At 50.2% G+C, this 11674-nt stretch overlaps 1 protein-coding gene across 2 annotated transcripts in view; it reads right to left on the bottom strand.

The window, feature by feature from the left end:
• Window positions 1-10504, bottom strand: part of LOC122548263 (calsenilin-like) — a 24244-nt gene extending 13740 nt beyond the window's left edge. For both annotated transcript variants that reach the window (XM_043686794.1, XM_043686795.1), the window contains exon 1: window positions 10332-10504. In XM_043686794.1, coding sequence (XP_043542729.1) covers window positions 10332-10419 — 88 coding nt within the window. In that variant the 5' untranslated portion in view covers window positions 10420-10504. The remainder of the gene's footprint in view (window positions 1-10331) is intronic.
• Window positions 10505-11674: the final 1170 nt, after the last annotated feature.

The raw sequence follows: 11674 nt of genomic DNA on the forward strand, positions 1-11674 counted from the left end.
GAGTGAGAGAAAGAGTGAGACAGAGTGGGACTGAGAGCGAGAGTGTGTGTGTGAGAGAGAGTGAGAGTGAGTGAGAGAGTGAGAGTGAGAGAGAGAGTGTGAGAGAGAGTGGGAGTGAGAGTGAGAGAAAGAGTGAGAGAGATTGAGAGAGTGAGAGAGAGAGTGGGAGTGAGAGAGAGAGTGGGAGTGAGAGAGAGAGCAGAGTTCCCGTTTTTGGTTGGACAATGCTTCTTCAGCGTTGATATAACCAGTCGAGTGAGGTTTTAAAATCAGAAGGGGGATCCTAAAGGGAAATAATAATAATATTGATACAGATCTCGAGTCTGCACTCACTCGCAGGATTGGATAGCTAAAGAAATTCACTCCTCTGAGTTCAGAAGGTGCTGTCGGAGGATTTTTGGTGTATTTCTGCAGAACACTGCTGACCGGGCATCTATGCCAGTCACAGTGGGCAGCTTTTTGCCCCCGGTGGCATCGAGGTTCTTGAGCGTTGTCGGTGCAGCCCCCACCTACCCCCAAAATTCCATCCCGCACGCCTGACTTGCCGATGGTGGGACAGGCTTTGGGGAGTCAGGAGGGGCTGGGTTCCTCGCTGCAGGATTCCCAGTCTCTGACCCTGCTCAGGACAGGGTTAAGATCCTGACAGCATATAGAGAGAGAGATAGAGAGAGAGAGTTATAGAGAAAGAGAGAGACAGGAGAGAGAGAGAGAGAGAGAGATAGAAATAGAGATAGAGAGAGAGAGGGAGAGATAGAGAGACAGAGAGATAGAGAGTGAGATAGATCGAGAGAGAGAGAGACAGGGAGAGATAGAGAGACAGAGAGAGAGAGAGAGAGAGAGAGAGGGAGAGAGAGAGCATGCTGGCCAACAGAAGACAGAGAGAGAATTGGGTACAAAGTAGTCTTTGAGTCTGAGATTTTCCTGCGAACTCAGACATTTCTATTTGTGTCCTGTGTTGTCACCCAGAATAGAACGCAGACCACAAGAGATATCTCAACCACCAGCATGGTCGATAACCACGGCTGGAAATACCTCTCAGGCCTGAGCTCTCTGAATGACGTATTCAGTTGGCAGGGAAGCAGAGTGCCAGGTGCACAGTGGGCATCTGACACTCCCCAACAATAGCCAGACCCACCTTGGGCATGAGAGAGCCTGGGCACTTGCCCGTGAGCAACAGAGGGTTCAGGAGAGTGAGAAAATGCTGCTGTGTGTGTGTCTCAGTGTGTGTGTGTGTGTGTCTGAATGTGTGTGTCTGTCTGTGTGTCTGTGTCTCTGTGTGCATGAGTGTGTATGTGTGTGTGTGTCTGTGTGCGCGTGTGTATCTAAGCGTATGTGCATGTCAGTGAGTGGAGGGATATACCCCATTGAAAGAGAGTGATTGGGGAGATATACCCCATTGAGAGTCAGTGAGTGGAGGGATATACCCCATTGAAAGAGAGTGATTGGGGAGATATACCCCATTGAGAGTCAGTGAGTGGAGGGATATACCCCATTGAAAGAGAGTGATTGGGGAGATATACCCCATTGAGAGTCAGTGAGTGGAGGGATATACCCCATTGAAAGAGAGTGATTGGGGAGATATACCCCATTGAGAGTCAGTGAGTGGAGGGATATACCCCATTGAAAGAGAGTGATTGGGGAGATATACCCCATTGAGAGTCAGTGAGTGGAGGGATATACCCCATTGAAAGAGAGTGATTGGGGAGATATACCCCATTGAGAGTCAGTGAGTGGAGGGATATACCCCATTGAAAGAGAGTGATTGGGGAGATATACCCCATTGAGAGTCAGTGAGTGGAGGGATATACCCCATTGAAAGAGAGTGATTGGGGAGATATACCCCATTGAGAGTCAGTGAGTGGAGGGATATACCCCATTGAAAGAGAGTGATTGGGGAGATATACCCCATTGAGAGTCAGTGAGTGGAGGGATATACCCCATTGAAAGAGAGTGATTGGGGAGATATACCCCATTGAGAGTCAGTGAGTGGAGGGATATACCCCATTGAAAGAGAGTGATTGGGGAGATATACCCCATTGAGAGTCAGTGAGTGGAGGGATATACCCCATTGAAAGAGAGTGATTGGGGAGATATACCCCATTGAGAGTCAGTGAGTGGAGGGATATACCCCATTGAAAGAGAGTGATTGGGGAGATATACCCCATTGAGAGTCAGTGAGTGGAGGGATATACCCCATTGAAAGAGAGTGATTGGGGAGATATACCCCATTGAGAGTCAGTGAGTGGAGGGATATACCCCATTGAAAGAGAGTGATTGGGGAGATATACCCCATTGAGAGTCAGTGAGTGGGGGGATAAAGCCCACTGATTGTCAGTGAGTGGGGTGATATACCCCATTGAGAGTCAGTGAGTGGGGGGATATACATCATTGAGAGACTGTGAGTGGGAGATATACCTCATTGAGAGTCAGTGAGTGGGGGGATATACCCCATTGAGTGTTAGTGAGTGGGGGGATATACCCCATTGAGAGTCAGTGAGTGGGGGACATATCCCATTGAGTGTCAGTGAGTGGGTTTTTTTTACCCCATTGAGTATCAGTGAGTGGGGGGATATACCCCATTGAGTGTCAGTGAATGGGAGATATACCCCATTGAGAGTCAGTGAGTGGGGGATATACCCCATTGAGAGTCAGTGAGTGGGGGGTATACCCCATTGGGAGTCAGTAATTGGGGGGATGTACCTCATTGAGAGTCAGTGAATGGGGCATATAGCCATTGAGAGTGAGAGCGTGGGGGGATATACTCCATTGAGGGTCAGTGAGTGGGGGATATACCCCATTGAGAGACAGCGAGTGGGGGATATACCCCATTGAGAGTCAGTGAGTGGGGTGGACATACGCCATTGAGAGTGAGTGAGTGGGGGGATATACCCCGTTGAGAGTCAGTGAGTGCGGGGATATGCCCCATTGAGTGTCAGTGAGTGGGGGGTCATACCCCATTGAGAGTTAGTGCGTGGGGGGATATAACCCATTGAGAGACAGTGAGTGGGGGATATACCCCATTGAGAGTGAGACCGTGGGGGGATATACCCCATTGAGGGTCAGTGAGTGGGGGATATACCCCATTGAGAGACAGCGAGTGGGGGATATACCCCATTGAGAGTCAGTGAGTGGGGGGGACATATCCCATTGAGAGTCAGTGAGTGGGGGGGACGTACCTCATTGAGAGTCAGTGAGTGGGGGGATATACCCCATTGAGAGTCAGAGTGGGGGATATACCCCATTGAGTGTCAGTGAGTGGCGGGGATATAACCCGTTGAGAGTCAGTGAATGGGTGATATACCCCATTGAGTGTCAGTTAGTGGGGGATATACCCCATTGAGAATCAGTGAATGGGGGGATATACCCTGTTGAGAGTCCGTGAGTGGGGGACGTACCCCATTGCGAGTTAATGAGTTGGGGGGATATACCCCATTGAGAATCAGTAAGTGGTTGGTATACCCCATTGAGAGTCAGTGAGTGGGAGGATATACCCCATTGAGAGTCAGTAAGTGGGGGGATATACCCCATTGAGAGTAAGTGAGTGGGGGGATATGCCCCATTGAGAGACTGTGAGTGGGGGATGTACCTCATTAAGAGTCAGTGAGTGGGGACATCTCCCATTGTGTGTCAGTGAGTTGGGGGTGACACCCTATTGAGTGTCAGTAAGTGTGGGGTGATATCCCATCCAGTGTCAGTGAGTGAGGGGATATAGGGTGATATCCCATCCAGTGTCAGTGAGTGAGGGGATATACCCTATTGTGTGTCAGTGAGTGGGGGGATACACCCCATTGAGTGTCTATGAGAGGGGGGATACACCCCATTGAGAGACAGTGAATGGGGGGATGTACTTCATTGAGTGACAGTGAGTGGGGTGATATACCCCATTGAGTATCAGTGAGTGGGGGGATATACCCCATTGAGTGTCAGTGAATGGGGGATATACCCCATTGAGAGTCAGTGAGTGGGGGGATATACCCCATTGAGTGTCAGTGAGTGGGTTTTTTTTTACCCCATTGAGTATCAGTGAGTGGGGGGATATACCCCATTGAGTGTCAGTGAATGGGGGATATACCCCATTGAGAGTCAGTGAGTGGGGGGATATACCCAATTGAGAGTCAGTGAGTGGGGGACATATCCCATTGAGTGTCAGTGAGTGGGGGACATATCCCATTGAGTATCAGTGAGTGGGGGGATATACCCCATTGAGAGTCAGTGAGTGGGGGGATATACCCCATTGAGAGTCAGTGAGTGGGAGGATATACCCCATTGAGTCTCAGTGAGTCGGGGGATATACCCCATTGAGAGTAAGTGAGTGGGGGGATATACCCCATTGAGAGACTGTGAGTGGGGGATGTACCCCATTGAGAGTCAGTGAGGGGGGGGATATACCCCATTGAGTGTTATTGAGTGGGGGGTATATACCCCATTGAGTATTAGTGAGTGGGGGATATACCCCATTGAGAATCAGTGAATGGGGGGATGTACCCTGTTGAGAGTCTGTGAGTGGGGGACGTACCCCATTGAGAGTTAATGAGTGGGGGGAATCATCCGGTTGAGAGACAGTGAAGGAGGGGATATACCCCATTGAGAGTCAGTGAGTTGGGGGATATAACCCATTGAGAGTCAGTGAGTGGGGGGATATAACCCATTGAGAGTCAGTGAGTGGGGGGATATACCCCATTGAGTGTTAGTGAGTGGGGGATATACCCTATTGAGTATGAATGAGTGGAGGATATACCCCTTTGAGAGTCATTGAGTGGGAGATATACATCATTGAGAGACTGTGAGTGGGGGACATACCTCATTGAGAGTCAGAGAGTGGGGGGATATACCCCATTGAGAGTCAATGAATTGTGGATATACCCAATTGAGAGTCAGTGAGTGGGGGATATACCCTATTGAGAGTCAGTGAGTGGGAGAATATGCCCCATTGAGAGACTGTGAGTGGGGGATGTACCCGATTGAGAGTCAGTGATGGGGGATATACCCCATTGAGAGTCAATGAGTGGTGGGATATACCCCATTGGGTGTCAGTTAGTGGGGGATATACCCCACTGAGAATCAGTGAATGAGTGGATATACCCTGTTGAGAGTCAGTGAGTGGGGGACGTACCCCATTGGGAGTTAATGAGTGAGGGGGAATATACCCAATTGAGAGATAGTGAATGGGGGATGTACCCCATTGAGAGTCAGTGAGTGGGGGAATATAACCATTGACAGTCAGTTAGTGGGGGCAATATACCCCATTGAGTGTTAGTGAGTGGGGGATGTACCCCATTGAGAGTCAGTGAGTGGGGGATATAACCCATTGAGAGACAGTGATTGAGGGATGTAACCCATTGAGAGTCAGTGAGTGGGGGATATATCCCATTGAGAGACAGTGAATGGGGGATGTACCCCATTGAAAGTCAGTGAATGGGGGGATATACACCATTGAGAGAGTGAGAGTGGGGGATGTACCCCACTGAGAGTTAATGAGTGGGGGGAATATACCCGGTTGAGAGACAGTGAGGGAGGTGATATACCCCATTGAGAATCAGTGAGTGGGGGAATATACCCCATTGAGAGTCAGAGAGTGGGGCATGTACCCCATTGAGAGTCAGTGAGTGGGGGCGATATACCCCAATGGGTGTTAGTGAATGGGGGAGAAACACCAGTGAGAGTCAATGAATGGTGGGGTTGACCCCATTGAGTGTCAGCAAGTGGGGGAATATACCCCATTGGATGTTAGTGAGTGGGGTATATACACCAGTGAGAGTCAGTGAGTGGGGGATATACTCCATTGAGAATCAGTGAGTTGGGGATGTACCCTATTGAGAGTCAGTGAGTGGGAGGATATGCCCCATTGAGAGACTGTGAGTGGGAGGATATGCCCCATTGAGAGACTGTGAGTGGGGGATGTACCCGATTGAGAGTCATTGATGGAGGAGGTATACCTCATTGAGAGACTGTGAGTGGGGGGATATACGCCATTGGGTGTTACTGAGTGGGGGATATACCCCATTGAGAGTCAATAAGTGGTGGGATATACCCCATTGAGTGTCATTTAGTGGAGGGTATACCCCATTGAGAATCAGTGAATGGGGGGATATACCCTGTTGAGAGTCAGTGAGTGGGGGACATATCCCATTGGGAGTTAATGAGTTGTGGGGGGGGATATACCCCATTGAGAGTCAGTGAGTGGTGGGATAAAGCCCACTGATTGTCAGTGAGTGGGGTGATATACCCCATTGAGAGTCAATCAGTGGTTGGTATACCCCATTGAGAGTCAGTGAGTGGGAGGATATACACCATTGAGAGACTGTGAGTGGGGGGATATACATCATTGAGAGTCAGTGAGTGGGGGGATATACCCTACTAAGTCTCAGTGAGTCGGGAGATATACCCCATTGAGAGTAAGTGAGTGGGAGGATATGCCCCATTGAGAGACTGTGAGTGGGGGATATAGCCCATTGAGAGTCATTGAGTGGGAGATATACATCACTGAGAGACTGTGAGTGGGGGATATACCCCATTGAGAGTCATTGAGTGGGAGATATACATCACTGAGAGACTGTGAGTGGGGGATATACTCATTGAGAGTCAGTGAGGGGGGGGGATATACACTATTGAGTGTTAGTGAGTGGGGGGACTATACCCCATTGAGTATTAGTGAGTGGAGGATATACCCCATTGAGAGTCATTGAGTGGGGGATATACATCATTGAGAGACTGTGAGTGGGGGATATACCTAATTGAAAGTCATTGAGTGGGGGGATATACCCCATTGAGAGTCAGTGAGTGGGAGAATATGCCCCATTGAGAGTCAGTGAGTGGGGGATTATACCCCATTGAGAGACTGTGAGTGGGGGATGTACTCGATTGAGAGTCAGTGATAGGGGAGGTATACCTCATTGAGAGACTGTGAGTGGGGGGATATACGCCATTGGGTGTTACTGAGTGGGGGATATACCCCATTGAGAGTCAATGAGTGGTGGGATATACCCCATTGAGAGTCAGTTAGTGGGGGATATACCCCATTGAGAATCAGTGAATGGGGGGATATACCCTGTTGAGAGTCAGTGAGTGTTGGGATATACCCCATTGAGAGTCAGTGAGTGGGGGCAATATACCCCATTGAGTGTTAGTGAGTGGGAGATATAACCCATTGAGAGACAGTGAATGGGGGATGTACCCCATTGAGAGTCAGTCAGTGGGAGGATATACCCCATTGAGTGTCAGTGAGTGGGGGGATATACATAATTGAGAGACTGTGTGGGGGATATACCTCATTGAGTCTCAGTGAGTCGGCGGATATACCCCATTGAGAGTAAGTGAGTGGGAGGATATGCCCCATTGAGAGACTGTGAGTGGGGGATGTACCCAATTGAGAGTCAGTGAGGGGGGGGATATACCCCATTGAGTGTTAGTGAGTGGGGGGATATACCCCATTGAGAGTTATTGAGTGGGGGATATACATCATTGAGAGACTGTGAGTAGCGGATATACCTCATTGAGAGTCAGTGAGTGGGAGAATATGCCCCATTGAGAGTCTGTGAGTGGGGGACGTACCCGATTGAGAGTCAGTGATGGGGGAGGTATACCCCATTGAGAGACTGTGAGTGGGGGGATATACGCCATTGAGTGTTACTGAGTGGGGGATATACCCCATTGAGAGTCAATGAGTGGTGGAGTATCCAATTGAGTGTCAGTTAGTGGGGGATATACCCCATTGAGAATCAGTGAATGGGGGATATACCCTGTTGAGAGTCAGTGAGTGATGGACGTACCCCATTGAGAGTTAATGAGTTGGGGGGAATATACCCAATTGAGAGACAGTGAATGGGGGATGTACCCCATTGAGAGTCAGTGATTGGGGGGATATACACCATTGAGAGACTGTGAGTGGGGGATGTAACCCACTGAGAGTCAGTGAGTGGGGGGATATACACCATTGAGAGACTGTGAGTGGGGGATATACCCCATTGAGAGTCAATGAGTGGTGGGATATACCCCATTGAGAATCAATGAATGGGGGGATATACCCTGTTGAGAGTCACTGAGTGGGGGACGTACCCCATTGAGAGTTAATGAGTGGGGGAAATATACCCGGTTGAGAGACAGTGAGGGAGGGGATATACCCCATTGAGAGTCAGTGAGTGGGGGAATATACCCCATTGAGAGTCAATGAGTGGTGGGGTTGACCCCATTGAGAATCAGTGAGTTGGGGATGTACCCTATTGAGAGTCAGTGAGTGGGAGGATATGCCCCATTGAGAGTCAGTGAGTGGGGGGTTATACCCTATTGAGAGAGACTGTGAGTGGGGAATGTACCCCATTGAGAGTCAGTGAATGGGGGGGGTGATATACCCCAGAGAGAGTGAGTGGGGGATGTACCCGATTGAGAGTCAGTGATGGGGGAGGTATACCCCATTGAGAGACTGTGAGTGGGGGATATACCTCATTGAGTCTCAGTGAGTGGGGTTTATACCCACTAAGTGTCAGTGACTGGGGGATATACTCCATTGAGAGTCAGTGGGTGGGGGGATATTCCCCATTGAGTGTCAGTGAGTGGGGGGATATTCCCCATTGAGAGTCAGTGAGTGGGGGGATATACCCCATTGAGTGTCAGTGAGTGGCGGGATATACCCCATTGAGAGTCAATGAGTGGGGGATGTCCCCCATTGAGTGTTAGTGAGTGGGGGATATACCCCATTGAGAGTCAATGAGTGGGGGATGTCCCCCATTGAGTGTTAGTGAGTGGGGGATATACCCCATTGAGTGTCAGTGAGTGGCGGGATATACCCCATTGAGAGTCAGTGAGTGGGGGGATATTCCCCATTGAGAGTCAGTGAGTGGGGGGATATACCCCATTGAGAGCTCGTGAGTGGGAGGATATACCTCATTGAAAGTCAGTGAGTGGGGGATATACCCCATTGAGAGTTAGTGAGTGGGGGGATATACCCCATTGAGAGTTAGTGAGTGGGGGGATATACCCCATTGGGAGACAGTGAGTGGGGGATATACCCAACTGAGAGTTAGTGAGTGGAGGGATATACCCCATTGAGAGTTAGTGAGTGGTGGGATATACCCCATTGAGAGTCAGTGAGTGGGGGATATACACCATTGGGAGACAGTGAGTGGGGGGCTATACCCTATTGCCCAGTTGTTAGTTGGGTAATGTTTTGGGATCTTCGTCCCGACAGTGTTTGCTAGTTTGCATTTGCGTCGTTGCCCCTCCCAGGTTTTTTGGACAGACCACTTGCCTCCCGACACGACTTTCCCCCCCACCCCCCCGTCAACCCCCGCTTCCCCCCCCACCCAAAACCACCCACCCTTCCCCCACTTTGACCCTGTCCCCTTGCTTCAAATCAACAGTTGCTGTGGTAATGCAAAATCCCCCTTCTGTGCCAGGCTGTTCCCAAACCTCAGATCGGAGAAATACAGAGGGAGAGACTGAGAGAAAGACAGAGAGAGAGAGAGAGAGGGAGAGAGAAAAAGGGACAGCGCCAGAGATAAGGAAAAGATTGAGAGGCAGAGAGAGGGATTAAGAACGAGAGAGTGACTGATCAAGAGTGTGTGTGCGTTTGTGTGTCTGAGAGAGAGAGAGAGAGAGAGAGACAGATAGACAGACAGAGACAGAGACAAAGAGAGAAAAGAGAGAGAGATAGAGAGAGAGATATAGAGCGGGGAGGCAGAGAGAGAGAGAGAGACACACACACACAAACAGACAGAAAGGGTGAGAGAGGGACAGAGACAGAATGAGTGAGACAAAGGGAAAGAGAAAGATCGACTGACACAGAAAGTGTACGAGAGAGCGAGAAAGAAAGTGAGAGAGAGGTAAAGGCAGAGAGAGAGAGACACAGAGGAGGTGGAAGGGGGAGGGAGAGGCGGGATGGACGGGGAGAGGGAGAGGGAGAGAGAGAGAGGGAGGGAGGGAGGGGGTAGGGCAGGAGAAGGGGTGGGGGAAACCTTCATTCCCGAAAACATCCCGGTAAATCTCTTCTGAACCACGTCCGGCTTATTAATCTCCTTCCTATAACAGGGTGGGCCACAACTGGACACAGAAGAGACTTCAATTTTGCCCCTATATCTTCTGGAGTTATCACGAGCACAAAAATCTGGCCGTGTGGTGTGAGAGAGGGAGAGGGACGGAGAGAGAGAGACAGGAGAGAGAGAGAGAGAGAGAGACAGAGAGACAGGAGAGAGAGACAGAGAGAGAGACAGACAGAGAGAGAGAGAGAGAGCCAGACAGGACTGCCATTGGGATCCCAGCAGTTTCCCCTTTGCCCGGCTGGTGCTGTCTCTCCCTCAGTGCCACCTCCCTCCTCCCTCCTCCCGGTGCCTGTGTACCTTCCCTCGACATCGGCTCCAGGATGCCGAACTGTTTGAGCACTCCGATAAACAGCATGATCACCACAGCCACCGCGATCAACTCCATCGCCCCAGTGCAGGGGCTCCCTCTCGGAGCGGCGGGAGTTCCCTGCCTCGTGTTCCCCCGGGAAGAGCCTGGCGCGGGTGAGGACAGCAGCGTGCCGAGTCTTCCAGCTGTGGGAGGGAGCGAGGGAGCGAGGGAGGGAGGGAGGGAGCGAGGGAGTGTGGTTATAGATTGCTGAGCGTGTGCCGTTTGAGAGGATGTGTATTGATTTTCGTAATGGACCCAGAGCGACGCCAAGTGTACCGTCGTGCAGAGGTTTAGCTCAGCTCCTGGGGACTGCTCCCGCAGGCCGCAAACACACAGAAACCCTGCTCCCTTCAGGCACACACTGACTGTACCCACACTCCCTCCCCTGTGCTTTCGTATGCACTCAGCTGGCCCAGGCACTGGGGACTGTCTCACTGCAACCTGATCTCCCGCCTGACAAACAGGGCAGCTGACCCGGACGCTCAGCAACACAGGCATCTGCGCAGACACAGGCAGAAAGCAAACCAGCACCTGTACATGCACAGTCACACTCACACAAATACACACTCCACAAACGTTTGCCTGTACACACATTGTCACTCTCTCACACACTCAAACACACACACACACAATCACATTGTGCATATTGAGTCATTCACAGAAACAACCACAAACATTTGCCTGTACATACACACATTTGCCCGCACACACACACACACAGTCATTCATACAGACATTTGCCTGACACACACGCATACACACACACATTTGCCTGTACATGCACAGACAAACGCTCACCCACAAACATTTGCCTGTACACACACGCAAACATCTGCCTATATCTACACACAAACATCTGCCCGTACCTACACACATTTGCCTCCACACACACACAGTCATTCACACAAATACTTGTCTGTACAAATACAAACATTTGCCTGTACCTACACACATACACAAACACAGAGTCATTCACACAAACACTTGCCTGTACACACACAAACATTTGTCTGTATCTACACACACATTTTCCTACACACACAGTCACTCACTCTCTCTCTCTCGCATACACACACACACACACAAAGTCATTGACACAAACACTTGCCTGTATATACACAGTATTCCTCACTCACACACAGATACAGTCCCATACATATCGTCATTTGCTCACACACACATACAATCGCCTGGACACACAAACACACAGACATCTGGGCTCGCACCCACACACTCTTAGCCCGAGTCAGTGGCAGCGTTTCAGTCCTAACTGAGTGATATAAAATCCTGG

The sequence above is a fragment of the Chiloscyllium plagiosum genome, unplaced genomic scaffold, assembly GCF_004010195.1.
Source record: "Chiloscyllium plagiosum isolate BGI_BamShark_2017 unplaced genomic scaffold, ASM401019v2 scaf_10873, whole genome shotgun sequence".
NCBI classification, from domain to species: Eukaryota; Metazoa; Chordata; class Chondrichthyes; order Orectolobiformes; family Hemiscylliidae; genus Chiloscyllium; species Chiloscyllium plagiosum.